We start from the raw sequence: 14,360 nt of genomic DNA, 5'->3' as shown, positions 1-14,360 counted from the left end.
ACTCGTGTTAAGGGATTAATCGGTCTTGGCGGGGATTAATCGGGACCATAGATTATTAATAAAATATTAAAATTAATTAAATATTAATATATCTTAAGAAAACCTAGTACTTCAAAATTAGAAATTAAGAAAAATTGTAATTTGGAAATTTGGAAATACGGATATATAAACATTTTGGTATAATATTTGAAAATTTTGGAGTAAAAAAAGAGAAGTTGGTTTTTTGAATTTTATTAAAAAAATTTTGACCTTTTTTTGACTGTTTTTTTTACTTTTTTTGACTTTTTTCGACTTGTTTTACTTTTGTTGACTTTTGTTGACCAATTAATCCCACCAAGGCCGATTAATGCCGCCAAACCCGATTAATCATAAATTTCCGATTAATGCCCTAATCCTTGATGGTTGGAGAACGCCAAACGATTAATCTATGATTAATCGCCAATTAATCCCAATTTCTGCAACCATGATATATATATATATATATATATATATATATATATATATATATATATATATATATATATATATAGAGAGAGAGAGAGAGAGAGAGAGAGAGAGAGAAAGAGGTGGGTTCAATTGAGAAAATAAAAAAGGTTGAGAATAGGGGAATCATTCTCAGCCACTCATTTTATTCAAGCATAAAAAGACACGGTGGCAAAGTTGTAAATATGAGAACAACCTTCAATCTCAAATACGTATTTGTAGTTCAAACCCATTCATCGTTCATCATCTAAATTCCTTCAATTAAACCATCATCAACATCATCCAGTGCTAATCAATCATCGATCTTCGTCAATAATCAACATGATTCAACAGTTAACAACAAAAATTCGTTTTTGGTTCTTTTAATTCAACCTTCAATTGTGCTTGAATACGATCAGATCTTCAACATCTATGATTAATTATACTTCCAGCGTTATTAGATCAGCATCATCGATAATCAACAAAAATCCACTTCATATCATTCATTCAACATCGATTATCAAATAAAACTTGAAAACTGAGGTTAGAAAAATATCAAATCGTTTTTTTTTTTTTGAAAAATTTCATATAATTCTCTATCAATCTACTCTTTTATAAGATTTAAATGGTCAAAATATCATGTTTTTAACATTTTTATAAAAAGTTAAATTGTATGCACTCCAACTGTTTGATGAAATGCATGAACTAAATTACCACGTTATCTTCATATATGAATATGTTTTCTCAGTATATGATTATTAAAACAAAAAAACAAATATGCAAGTCTATATGTTATTCATATATGAATAACATATAAAAATTATATATATTTGTGAAAATACCTTGTAATATTCATATGTGAATATACTGTATAATATTCATATGTGAATATACTGTGTAATATTCATAAATGAATATATCATATAATATTCACAAATGAATATGCTATGTAATATTCACATGTGATATACCATGTAATACTATGTAATATTCCGATATAAAAATATTATCTAATATTCATAAGTGAATATATCATCTAATATTCACAAGTGAATATACTATGTAATATTCATAAGTGAATGCATCGTCTAATACTTAAATATGAATATACTATGTTTATTATATGTTATATTCATATATGAATGATACTTAAATTGTAAAAAAAAAAAAAAAAAAAAAAAAAAAAAAAAAAAAAAAAAAAAAATCATAGTTTTTATTCATAACTGAATAACGAATGTACTGTAGTAAAAACTTGATTCATTTTTATTCACTTATGAATAACGATAGCTGAAAATATAAAAAAAATAAATTTTTTATTTTATCTTAAAACTATATCAATATTGTGTCTATTTGTAGAGAATAAAAAATCATGAATTTTTGTATATTTAAAATCATTTTTTGATAAAAATAGCTTATAAAAATTAAAAAAAAACGAAAAAACTATGTTTTTGTATATATTAAGGTAATGATTAGCATAGTTTAAGGAAATATGTTATGTTGGAAAACACATGTGCATTCGTTTCTCATTTCCGCCGGTACGTTGGAGGATTTTGCGGCAAAAATAAATGATTGGCTGAGAATGATTCTCTCATTCTCAACCTTTTTTTTCTCAATTGAATATATATATATATATATATATATATATATATATATATATATATATATATATATATATATATATATATATATATATAATACTACCTCATTTTGCTTCTAAACTACATAGTTTTGACATAAATTCTAAACTTAAAAAAAATATAGTTTCCTACTTTTTGTTTAGACCAAATCGTTTCCTAATTTCTCATTTAGAAAAACTAATTTCTTACTGTTACTCTCAAATTGTATTAATTGTAATACACTCACCGTTTAAACATAATTTACATTTTAATTTTACGTATACTTCTTGAATCTCAACAATTATATTCACATCTCAAAAAAAAAAAGATCATGGAGATTAACAACTAAACTCCACAATTTATAGACATTGAAATGAATTGTAGCGTTCACACGTTTAAATCTTTTCAATAATGATATAGTTTCCCTAAAACTTTAGCATGTATCTTATTTGTTTTACTACTTTGTATTTTTCTTGATATTATTAAGTTTTAGTATATCGGGTGGAGCAATGATGCGTGAGTTTAGGAAGAATGCTAAGAGTAAATCATAATTAATTTGGAAATTTTAATGGTTCTATATCTAACACTAGGTACCTAACAGCCACATATTCTATATCCTCATTCATATATATATATATATATATATATATATATATATATATATATATATATATATATACACACTAGCCGTCTACCCGCGCAAAACAGCGGGCGGCGAATAATTTGATATCTTTAGAGTTAAACCATTTTGCGTTCACTTCAAGAAATGAATATTAAATGACATCTATTTTTCAAGAGCATTACTATATCATATTAAGGGGGTGTTTGACTAAGCTTTTTTAAAACAACTTATTAGGTTCCACATCACTATAAGTTAAAAAATTGTTTGGATTAAAATAACTTATTCCGGTGGGGAACCTCTAATACGTCATTTTTTCATAAGTTACCCTACACTTACTTATTAACTTATAAGCTAATAAACTAATAAGCAATAAGCTTTTTTTGCCAAACACCCCCAAAATGGTTATTACTTCCACTTATACATACCCGAACCACTTGTACTGTTTATCGTCCTCTTTTTTTCGTTTTCCTTAATTCCTTTATTAATTTAATGTCCTACTAAGTAAATGCTAAAATATATAAATAATAGTTTATAAAAATAAACCTTTAGGAATATCAGGTGTTGTGATTCAAAAGTCGATAAATAGGCCTTTGAGAATGTCAAAATACTCATGTGTCAACCTGTTCATTGTGATTTTAAACAAAGTTTGGTCACAAATTAAAACATTTTCAACGATGGTATGTAATTTAAGGATTCATATTGATTTAGGTTCTCGAAACCTTAAAATATTGAACAAAATCTATATAGAACCTTATAATAAGGACAATAATCACCGTAATCAGAAAGTCCATGTGATGAAACTTGATATTATAAGGACTAATGATGAAAAATGTTTCATTTTTAGACTAAACAAGATGATAAATATACAAACTACCTTAATCATGTCAAATCTTGTGTTTAACCGTTCTTTATTGCAAAAGTAAGATGCCAAAATATACAAACTAATGATAATACAATGTTCTAACTGACCCTCGTGGTTGAGTTCTTTGAACCTGCAAAGTCAACACATTAAAGAAACATAGTAAAAACCTTTTTAGGAACAAACATGATATAATAAAACCTTCACCCAATATATTTATAAGATAAAAATACAAAAAGTTAAAAATGATGAAATCAATTACAAGTAAGGATTAAAATAAAAACCTGTTAAGAAAGAGCCATCTGCAGGAGGGATATTTGAATCAACATGTATTTTATGATGGTTGCAAATTTTGAATTATCCGAAATTTAGGGAAGGAGATAGAATTTGTTGAGAAATATAAGGATTCAAAACACAGGTTAAAATTTAATATTATTTTATTGATGACTACTTGTACTATTAGCTTAATGATTTGAACGTCTTAAAAAAATAATATTATTATATGCAATCTATTTTTAGAAATAATGAGATTTCTTTTATAAGATAGTATATATATATATATATATATATATATATATATATATATATATATATATATATATATATATATATATATATATATATATATATATATATATAATGAAAGGTTCTTAACAACAGTATTATTTATGAAGTTCACGATTTTCTCACCACATTTTAGTAACTATCGTTTGCAGCCCCTATTTTGATAATGTCTTCTCTTGTTTTTTTTACATTTTTTCTTTTAACTGCAGCCCTATACATACTTTCCCTTCTTTATTGGACCTCTTCTGTCATTTTCTTTTCTTCATCCCCATTTCACCGTCTGTAGAATCATGAAGCTTCAAAAGAATAACAAAAACAAACCAAACAACCGTTGCTTGCACTCCCGGACAGGGGTGAAAGTGCGGTTATTGTCCAAAACCTCACCACTAACTGAAAATGTGGTTAATTTATTTTCAAAACCGCTTGGTGCGGTTAGACAGTTATTTTTGCGGTGCGGTTTGTTTGTTTGGTCTTTTTTTTTTTTTTTGTGTTTCGGTTATTAACCGCATGGATTTGATGCGGTTATTTTGTATGATTTTTAACTGCAGTTTAGAGTTCAAATGGTTTAAAAGTCCAAACATATTACTTGTAATATATATATATATATATATATATATATATATATATATATATATATATATATATATATATATATATATATATAAGACAATTAACTTAAATTACAAACAACTAATCTCTTAAAAACGTGAAATCACTAGTAATTAACAATAAATATCTTAAAATTTTGAAAATTCACCATTTTCCAAAGTTAAACATAACAAAACACCAATATTTTTGTCCTCTAAAATTGTATCGTTTTTTCATCTATGAAACTTGTTTTATTTTTAATATTTAACAAAAACATTGTATATAATATATATGACGTGGTGCGGTTTTTTTGTAGTTTTTGAAAACTAATAACTGCACCGCACCGTAAATTTGCGGTTTTTAAAAAACTGAAAACTTCACTATCGGTTTTTATTGCAGTTGTGGTTTATCGTTTGCAGTTTATGCGGTTTTTGTGGTTAATTTTGGTTGCTCACCTTTACCCCCGACGGAGTGGGGGCTATACAATCTCTAGTTTTTATAAAAATATAAATAAAAAATAAAAATAAAGTAAAAGGAAGCCACACTAGAAAAAAAATAATATTTCAATTTGATTCAGGATCAAAAATCAAAACAAAATAAGACGAGACGGTGTGGACACATCTCGTGCTCGTTATGGTGACGTGGAACGCCATAACGGCATGGTAACGGGGGGGAACACCCCCCCCCCCTCATTTTTGCCCATTAAGAGCGTATCTCGTTGGCGTCACAGCCGGAAGAAATGAGCAAATTTCAAACTTTTCCCATTAACTAACCATTGCCGATAGGTATTTTTTTTAAAAATAACTATTAAAAAAATTTCATTTATCCTATAAAATATATAACGTTTATAAAAAATTTTACACAATTTCTCTCATTCTCTATACATAATTTCAATTATCTTCAAAAAAAAGGACCCTTTCGACTCGTCCGATAATTCCGATGACGATATTTTCTTCAGGATGATGTATCATTATTACACTAACCACCTGCTACAACCAGACCCAGCCCCGCTACTAACAAGACGTGCAATGTTAAACATAAATCGCGAGGAAGGACAAGAACATCTATATCGCGATTACTTTGCGGATAATTGTGTATACGGGTCGAAGAACTTCAAAAGAATATTTTGTTTGAGTAGAAATGTGTTCCTACGGATCGCCAACACCTTGGAAAACCGATATCGCTTCTTTACTATACTTTTAGACAAAATAAATACCAATGTACTACATGTTTCTTTAATTTTATAACAAATGTACTATATTTTTAAACTGTGGTTAATTTATGTTTAGGTATGAATTTTTTCAATTGAGATATGATGCTAGAGGTAGACGAGGGTTTACAACATTGCAGAAATGTGTTACAGCCATTCTTTTGATGGTTATGGGGGAGTCACCCGACACCATGGACGACTATATGAGAATGTCCGAAAGAACCACAAGGGAGAGTTTGTATACATTGTCAAGGGGTGTCGTTGCAACATTTGGAGACGTGTATTTGCGGAAACTTTCGTTACATTATTTGCAAGAATTATATGCGGTGCATGAAGAACGTCATGGGTTTCCCGGAATGATCGGAAGCATTGATTGCACACATTGGAAATGGAAAAATTGTCCGGTAGCATGGAAAGGGCAATACGCAAGTGGTTATCACGAATCGCCTTTGTTGGTTTTAGAGGCTGTTGTTTCTCAAGATTTATGGATTTGGCATGCATTTTTTGGGGTTGCGGGTTCCAACAATGACGTCAACGTTCTTGATCAGACGCCAATATTCAACGATCTTTTGAATGGAAAGACCCCAGGTGCTCCTTTCATGGTGAATGGAAACGAATACAAATATGAATATTACCTTATAGATGGAATATATCCTCAGTATCCACATTCGTGAAGGCATTCCGACACCCGGTTGAAGAAAGAGACAATTTATTTAAGTGAAGACAAGAAGGAACACATGCGGATGTGGAACGTACTTTTGGAGTGTTGAAGGCGAAGTGGCATATAGTTGCGCATGTAGCACGACCATTAGATTTAGAAGCTCTACGATATATCATGTATGCATGTATCATAATGCAAAACATGGTAGTAGAAGATAAAGTACGAAATATTGCATACTATATCCCAACGGAGCCCAAACATGTTCAATTTTTCAACCAGCAACAGCAGAGTATTTGCATAGAATCGTTGACATTCATAACGCAAATAAACACAGACAACTTTGAGAGGACTTGGCGGATTATATCTCCCATGATAAAGATAACGAATAGCGTTTAGTTTTTTAAGAAAATGTTATTTTTTTAACGAATAGCGTTGTATTTTTTTTTTTTTTTTGGAATTTGGATTTTATGTTTAATTTAATTTCTATGTTATTTTAATTTTTAAACACTATGTTTTATTTATTATGTTATATTTAAAATATATTTTTTTAAATTTAAAAAAAAAATCGCAAAGAAATTAAAAAAAATTATAAAGTGGAAAAAAGTTTTTGTTATAACAAGATGTAACATGGTGATCATTTCCCCACTTGGTGTTATAATATCATTGGTGACGTGGCACCAAAACGGTGTTATGACTAAGAGGTTGTTTGTTTTTTTGTGAAGATCTGTGCAACCACTTTTGTCTGCGTCGCATAGACAACGCGCAGACATATGCTCTCGCAGAGTTTGTTTTTTGGAAGTGCACAGATCAAAAAAAATGTTTGCGCGAAGTCTTTCTGGCGCAGACATGGGCCACTGTCTTCAAATGTCTTCAAAGCTCATTTTAACCTAAATAATAATATTAAAAAAAAAAAACAAACAAACAAACAAACATAGGCCACCAGTTTTTTTTCTTTCTTTTTTTGCTGTAAATGCATTTTTAAAGTTTATGACATTAAATTAAGTTTGAAAAATCAGTTTATTTCAACAACTGCAGATATTAAAAACAAACAGTCATCTTATTGCAGAATACAGACATTTGGTCCACCTCTTCTACCGTAGAGGCTTGCAGATATGGTCTGCAGAGTGCAGACATTTTGGTTTTTCAAAAAAATAAACAACACCTAATTGTCCACACCCAATGAAATAAAAAACAATATCTAGAAAATTGAAATTCACCCCAAACCAAATAAAGGATAATTTAGGTAATTTGAAGCAATAGAGTGTTACTTTTGCTTCATTGGCACGTCTATTTTGCACCAATCAATCTCTATAAATACCATCACCACTCTTCACCAATCTCTCTATCTCTCTTCCCTTCTCCCTCTCTCTCACTATTTCTAGGGCTTCATTTCGTTCATTCTCAATTCATTTCCTACTCTAATTCATCGCTCTTCAACCGGCTACCTCCCTCCCAATCAGGTATGGTAGCTGCCCCTCAATTCCCATTATTTTGTATGGCATGTGATGCGCATTTGTAAGATTCTTCATATTTATGTGTTTGTCTTTGTTGATATTAGTTAATGTATAGAAATTCGATGAAGATCTGATTCATAGATCGTACAGCCTTCTGTATGTTTGTACTTGCTTTTGACAGAATAATCTTATTTATATGCTCTCATCTTATTGTATTGTAAAAAGTACAGTGTTGTTGTGTGTTGCTAACACATTGAAATCGAAGAGATCAATGTTCTAAAGAATCCTTTCCATACATGCAGAGTTCGTACTCTATTGCGTTATCCCAATTTGGAAAATAAAAATGAAGGAATATGAATGAGTTTCTTGATGCATGAATAAAATTTCCATATATGTTCATTGTTTCCACCAGTTGCATTTTGTCTTATTTAGGGACAAGAAATCTGTATTCGCGTACTTTGGTTGTTTGTTAGTTGTTACTCAAATGGTTTATGCAAATTGAATATGACCCACATGTGTTTTCTTAATTTTTATTTTATTTTATTTTATTTTGAGTTAGTTAAGGTACAGCTGTCTTTTATTCCATTATTATTATTTTATGCTCTACACGATGTAATCGTTTAACTGATTATGCAAATAAAGTATTCCTATTTGCCTAAAAACAAATTCAAGTGGTCTTTCTTACTCAAATATTTGCAACATGTACACTCTCAAACCATTAAAAAAAAGATATGAATTAAAAAAATACTAATATTTGAATTGAAACATTGCAAAATAAGGAAATTTTGCAAATGCGATATCAGAATGACAAAATTGTATCACTTTTATTGACGTTTCATATCTCTCTCAGTGCACCTGAGCAATAGTGGGGTTTGTTTTGGTTGAGAAGTCACATCATGAAGCATAAGAACACAGTGTAGATGAGTCATTATTGGATATTTTTTAAATGTGTTTCTTAAAAGTGTTTGCTTTATGAATTATAGAGCTTCTGTGACCAATTAATTAAGTATATATATTACTTTCAACTTATATACTACTCACATTATGCAAAGTAATATAAAGAAAAAATTGTAAGTGACCCCTACCCCTACCATTGTTTTATTATATGGTAAAACAGTAGATCCATGAAAGAAACTACACCTTTACTTACTTTATGGGGGGCATGCATGTCCATGTGACTAGTGTCAATGTATCAGATAACCATTGAGTGGTTTATTATAGAAACAGTTAAAATCTTGTTTCTTCTGATGCATGTTTTTTGGAATCCTTGACTTTGTGTTTAGTTCTTGAGACTTTCTTGAGGTAAAAAAGATTTGCATCTATTTCGTAAAGTGGTGAGTAATCATCTAAACAACATTTTTTTTCCTTTTTTAGTAATATGCAGTCAAAACTTGAGATCTTGAATATGGTGTTTGAGCACATTCTGTAAATGCATAGCTTTGAGAATGAGGTATGTCATTTTTGGTAATCATATTTCAAGAAACTAAGCAGAAAGATTTAGTCATCATTAACTCCATGGATGTTGTATTTCAGATCATTTCAGAAACTAGCGTGTTTACAATGGACTACTCACTCAGCACCAGTGACAAGAAAACATTAAAAAGGTGGTTTTTTATTGACAAAAGGGTCGGGTAAAAAGAGTGATATATTCACAGTTTTTTCATATCAAACCCTCGAACTTTGTAGCATAAATCTCAAAAAATTGTCTTGTGAGATCATAAAATGGATTTAAGCTCAGCAAATGCTTCTCCTGTTCTTGCCGATCCTCTACTCCCTATGAATCAGACTAGATTAGGATTCCATTCCAGTGTTTTCCCGCTTTTAATTCCAAAGAAAAAGCCTGGGAAAGTTGATGATGTTCGATCCAACGGTTGGCTTGATGCCATGCGATCATCTTCACCTCCTTGTAAAAGGATGGTGAAGGATGTTGAAGATGAGCTTGCTTCTGATGAGAATGATCTTATCTATTATTCTTGGAAGGTATACACGAAATTTTTGGTTAGAAAACTTGTCATTAATTATTATATTCTTGTCGAAATGCCAAAACCCACCGAATGTAACGATTCATTTTATACAAAATCCTTGATTTTTTATCTTGCATTTTAATAAGAATGATGGTTTGTTTGTAGTAAAGAAAAAATTATATTTGATAATAGTAAGTAGTAACGCTATTTCTATATGTACCCCTTTATTAATATGTTATCGTTGTTCTTTTTGTTACTCGAAGCTCAAGTATCCATCGGCTCTCAAATCTTTTGATCATATTATAAATCGTGCAAATAACAAAAAGATAGTAATCTTCTTAGATTATGATGGGACACTCTCACCAATTGTAGATGATCCCAATCGTGCTTTTATGTCAATCGATGTAAGTAGTAACTTCAAATTCTCCAATTCTTTTCTTTTATATACCTTGTACAAATGTCTAACACACTTTCTTTTTTTAGATGCGTGCTGCTTTAAAGGGCATTGCAAAGTACTTTCCAACAGCGATTATTAGCGGAAGAAGCCGAAATAAGGTATCATAAGTCTATAGTAGTGTTCGGTATAATGGAATTGTTCATTTCACTGAAAAAAAAAGTTTAACATAATAAAATGTCATTAAAATAATTAAATTTTTTAATGTTAAACATGTTTTGTTCAGGTTTATGAGTTAGTAGGACTAACAGAACTCTTTTATGCTGGTAGTCATGGTATGGACATCATGTTCCCAATGTCTATCAACCATACAAACTATATTCGATCTACTGACAAACAGGTATTGTATTGACAAAAATACCCTTAGGATTTCTTATTTTAATTGCTCTTGAGGAGATCAATATCCTTATGTTTTCTTGTGAAGGATAAGGAAGTAAATTTATTCCAGCCTGCTAGAGAGTTTATACCAATGATCAATGAGGTTTTTAGGATCCTTGTTAACGTGACAAACGATATCCGAGGGGCATTTGTGGAAAATCACAAATTTTGTACTTCTGTACATTACCGTAATGTAGATGAGAAGGTAAGAAATTAACACTTTACTTTTAAGTTTTAACAAATGAGTGGATTTAGCAACGGATTTTTTAAAATAAGCAATGGAATTAAAATCCGTCGCTATTTTTCAAAATTAGCAACCGAATTGGAATCCATCGGAAATTTATTCAAAATTAACAACATTTTTTTTATAAAATAATTACCAGAGGAACTGAAATCCGTCGCTATATTTTAAAAACTAGTGTATGAATTGAAATCCAAATCCCTCCAATTATTTTTATAAAATCAACCACCAATTCTTTATAAAACAATTACCAAAAGAACTGAAATAGTTTGCTTTTTTTTTCTCAAATTTATGGAATTTTATAAAACTAACGACAGGTTTTTTATAAAACACTTGTTATTTCATAACAGTTAGCGACAGAATTGAATGATTATACTTTTTATGGTGTTGCAGAGTTGGGCGATGATTGCACAACGTGTGCATGATGTCTTGAAAGATTATCCTCGTTTGAGATTAACTCATGGTCGGAAGGTAAGTAATAAAACCAATTTTTTTATATAAATATAACACATTTTCAAATTTCAATAATGGACATGTGATTATTTTTACTCTATGCTTTTATAAAAAATAAAAACTTTATTTATAAATTATACGTAGGTTTTAGAGGTCCGTCCCATTATTGATTGGGACAAAGGGAAAGCAGTCGAGTTTCTACTTCAATCACTTGGTAAGTCCTTCAATTTTCTTTTATAAAACAAACCATAAAAATACGCTACTTTTTATAAAATAAATTAAGAAATGTGAAGTAAGATGATATTTATTTGTTATTATTATTTCTTTTGTATTTTATTATGGAATTAATAGGGCTAAGCAATAGTGACGAAGTGCTTGCAATTTATATTGGAGACGATAGAACAGATGAAGATGCGTTTAAGGTATGAGTCAATTTTATTTATTTATTATTTTTTTAAATAGTGTGTTATTAAGTTGTTGATTAAGTTTTTTTTGTTAGGTTTTAAGAGAAGGAAAACGTGGTTACGGGATTTTGGTATCTTCGGTACCCAAAGAAAGCAAAGCTTTTTTGTCACTTCGTGACACTTTGGAAGTCAAAGACTTCCTTAAATCGCTAGTATCATGGAAGGAACAAAACTATGGTAATGATAAATGATCAAACGAGGTTTTCAATTTTGAAGTTGAAATAGTTTGATAAAAATAAAAAGATATTTTATTTGATTATTGGTTCATATTTTATATGGTATTGATTGTTTTGTATGTATCCTAATAGAAATTTTCACTTATTTTGAGTTTGTAAATTATGGTATTTATAATTTTCTTCTTTCCACGTGTCCATCATGAACACTTGCACTCCTTCAATCAACAACTCAACCCTCCAACTTCTTCAATTTATCCAATCAGCCCTTAAGCTTTTATTCCTTAAAACAAGCTATCTTTAACATTGGTCAACTACACCAAAAATACCAAGTCAAACAATCTTAATACAATAAGTCCTCAAATGGTGTTAAGACGATATGATACATTTACCTTTCTTAACATCCTCCCTCAATATTAACAATGGAAGGGATTAACTAAATTTAGTTTTGCTGAAAGAATTCATGACAAAATGAAGTTAAATATTTTATTAAATATATGTTGTTTAAGATGATGAATCAGTTTTAACAATTTTAACACCATTTCAAGAAAAATGGTTGACTTATTGAATATTAGTATATCTTAAACTATCAATTCCTATAGTAAATAAAATTTTCAAGACCTATAGAATTTTGCATGTATTTGATGCAAGACCTTTATATTAAGAATTTGTTGATGACATCGAAACTTTTGTCTGTTTGTGGTTTTCCATGAAATTAAGGAATTCCCTAGAATAAAGGAAATCCCAGTCACAAATCTTTTGGAGTTTGTATACATTCCCTGTTCAAGGTCAACATATGTAGTAAGACCCAATGAATTCGATTTACATATGCTAACACCTTTTCTTTGACAAAGTTTGAGATATCTTAAAGTTATAAAATCCAATTTTAAAGATGTTAGGAAAACCAAACAACGCATGTCAAGGCTCAGAATAGATCTGATGTCACTTGCCAAGTTTGATGACCATTGTTAGAAAGTAATGTGGATAACAAGCAAAACCAAAAGCATACAAAAAAACAGTATTTACGTGGTTCGGTCAAGGCGATCTACGTCTACGAGCAGGAGGGGAGTAAAATTTATTCACAGAGTTATCAAACAGAGATTAGAAGTACAACCAACAGAGAGTTAATCTACTCATTAAGGATACAAAAGAAACTCCAATTGACTTAGCATGCATCCTTATTTATACCGAAGGGATCAGACGTAAAACCCAAATGGGTCAATCCTATCATCCCTTAGGCCTATGAATGGTGTCAACCAATCACAATCTATCATGTTATAGCTTCTGGAATATTCATCCTGGTGGCATATCATAATTATACATCATGATCCCCGGTGGCACATCATGATGCAAGAGTGGCACATCAAGATCATCATGGCACATCAGGCATCATGGTGGCACATCATGCAGTAATCCTTGAGCATCTTCAACTATGAGCACCCTTGGATAATATTGAGAATCATAGTGAACATCACAACATAAGTGGCACAGTAGGGATACAATGACACATCAAGGAACACAAGTGTCACACCTTGCACCAAGATGGCACATCTTATACAAGGAATGACATACCTTCTCTAAGGATCGTACAACTTCCTCCAAGATAGAACTCCTTCTTCACAAATAGCACACATTCCTTCAAGTTGGCACATCTTCCTTCTAGTTGGCACACCTCATTCACAAATGATACATCTAGACTCCAAAGTGGCACACTCTCACCATAGTGGCACATCAAGCTTCATCAGTGTCACACTTGTTTCCTAGGTGGCACATCTAGACACTAGATGGCACACCTTCGACCTAGATGGCACGTCCATGCTTATCAATTGTGCATCTTATTCATGGATTGTAACGCCTAGTTTCGGGTATGACTCTCTTAAAAAGTATTAATTTTTCAAGTTTTGAATTTATTGTGGCTACGGCGTGGTGAATAAGTCTCATGACGTGGCCATGGCTGGTAAATGCATGGAGGCTAAGTAAGTTCCATGGTGTGGCAATCTATTCACCACGGCATGACCGATGTTTAATGACAAAACCTAATTAATTTTGGGGTTTATTCCCCTATTTAAGGGATATGAGGGCTAGGGTTGCCTACTCTCAGCCTCAAACACACACTCTCTCTCTCTCAGCCTCTTAAAGCAAACCGTAGCCTCTATTGCTAACTCTTGAGCTTTTATGGTGTTTGGTAGTGTTTTGA

General features: G+C 30.6%; 2 protein-coding genes across 3 annotated transcripts in view; both read left to right on the top strand.

Annotated features, from left to right (window-relative positions):
- Positions 1-6,595, top strand: part of LOC145060288 (uncharacterized) — a 42,724-nt gene extending 36,129 nt beyond the window's left edge. Inside the window, exon 3 of the mRNA XM_079007980.1 lies at positions 6,001-6,595. Within this exon, the coding sequence (XP_078864106.1) occupies positions 6,001-6,595 (595 nt within the window). The remainder of the gene's footprint in view (positions 1-6,000) is intronic.
- A 1,312-nt stretch (positions 6,596-7,907) lies between these two features.
- LOC145057135 (putative trehalose-phosphate phosphatase G) lies at positions 7,908-12,349 on the top strand. 2 transcript variants are annotated; one of them, XM_079004911.1, is made up of 11 exons: positions 7,908-8,042; positions 9,411-9,486; positions 9,570-10,016; positions 10,264-10,404; positions 10,484-10,555; positions 10,681-10,794; positions 10,879-11,037; positions 11,467-11,544; positions 11,671-11,740; positions 11,878-11,948; positions 12,026-12,349. In XM_079004911.1, exons 3-11 carry the CDS (start codon positions 9,759-9,761, stop codon positions 12,179-12,181), a joined length of 1,119 nt encoding a protein of 372 aa, XP_078861037.1. In that variant the 5' UTR covers positions 7,908-8,042; positions 9,411-9,486; positions 9,570-9,758; the 3' UTR covers positions 12,182-12,349. The 2 variants fall into 2 exon arrangements, with proteins under 2 accessions (XP_078861037.1, XP_078861038.1); XM_079004912.1 differs by lacking the exon at positions 7,908-8,042 and adding an exon at positions 9,190-9,338.
- The last annotated feature ends 2,011 nt before the right edge of the window (positions 12,350-14,360 follow it).

Source organism: Lactuca serriola, chromosome 6 (assembly GCF_051521515.1).
Source record: "Lactuca serriola cultivar US96UC23 chromosome 6, Lser_US96UC23_V15, whole genome shotgun sequence".
NCBI classification, from domain to species: Eukaryota; Viridiplantae; Streptophyta; class Magnoliopsida; order Asterales; family Asteraceae; genus Lactuca; species Lactuca serriola.
Note: the sequence above shows the minus strand (reverse complement) of the source record. Positions and strands in the feature narration are given on the sequence as shown.